We start from the raw sequence: 993 nt of genomic DNA on the forward strand, positions 1-993 counted from the left end.
GTTGGCCTTCTGGGCTGCGAGTGCACATTGTCGGCTCACATCCAGTTTTTCATCCACCAGTACCCCCAAGTCCTTCTCGGCAGGGCTGCTCTCAATCCCTTCATCCCCCAGCCTGTATTGATACTGGGGGTGCAGGACCTTGCACTTGGCCTTGTTTTGACCCTCATGAGGTTCACACAGGCCCACTTCTCGAGCTTGTCGAGGTCCCTCTGAATGGCATCCTGTCCCTTATAGTATTAGTTTCTGATCGACTGAAAACTTCATTTAGGCTTACAGGGACTGTGAGCAATAGTGACGAAGTGCATAACACAGAGCATGTGTGTGAGTCATTGCTAGATCAGGACACTGAAGCACTGCTTAATACTATTAAACCTTAATAAAGTTAGGCAAATACAGGTCGAATTGGATTAGGTTGTGAGTCAGACTTCCAGGTGTTGGCCTATGCAGTTACAGCACTCCAATTTTTTAAACAGGAACAGTAAAATAATATACTGCTTCAGATTGTTTAATATATTGACATTTGGACTGTAAACTTGTTTCTTCACTTGCGAAAGTTCAGTTATGTGTCCTGTCTCCTTGGGTAAGTATGATGAACTGCAGCTGTTGTCAATAAAGCATCTATTGTTTTGTCCTTTAATGTCAAATGTCAACAATAGGAACAATAATAAATGATTCTGCAGTAATGCTAACTGTTTTACTTGGAACCTAACAAGGAGATCTGTTGCTTTTATTTTTACAGGTTAATGACATTGATGTCACTAACATGAGTCATACCGATGCAGTAAACTTTCTCCGTGCTGCTCCAAAGACTGTCAGATTAGTGCTAGGGCGTGTTTTGGAGTTACCTAAGATGCCAGTGTTGCCTCATTTACTACCTGACATTACACTAACGTGCCATAAGGAGGAGCTAGGTAACACAGAAGTATACTGCTTTTTGCTCTAAAGCAAAATTTTTCCTTTCAGTTACAAAGAACGAACTTGATTATTCCCGCC

At 42.0% G+C, this 993-nt stretch overlaps 1 protein-coding gene across 1 annotated transcript in view; it reads left to right on the plus strand.

The window, feature by feature from the left end:
• The window catches only part of PTPN13 (protein tyrosine phosphatase, non-receptor type 13), a 101329-nt gene that overhangs the window by 85723 nt on the left and 14613 nt on the right, over positions 1-993 (plus strand). Inside the window, exon 35 of the mRNA XM_009280264.2 lies at positions 740-911. Coding sequence (XP_009278539.1) covers positions 740-911 — 172 coding nt within the window. The remainder of the gene's footprint in view (positions 1-739; positions 912-993) is intronic.

The sequence above is a fragment of the Aptenodytes forsteri genome, unplaced genomic scaffold (genome assembly GCF_000699145.1).
Source record: "Aptenodytes forsteri isolate BGI_AS27 unplaced genomic scaffold, ASM69914v1 Scaffold227, whole genome shotgun sequence".
Taxonomy (NCBI): domain Eukaryota; kingdom Metazoa; phylum Chordata; class Aves; order Sphenisciformes; family Spheniscidae; genus Aptenodytes; species Aptenodytes forsteri.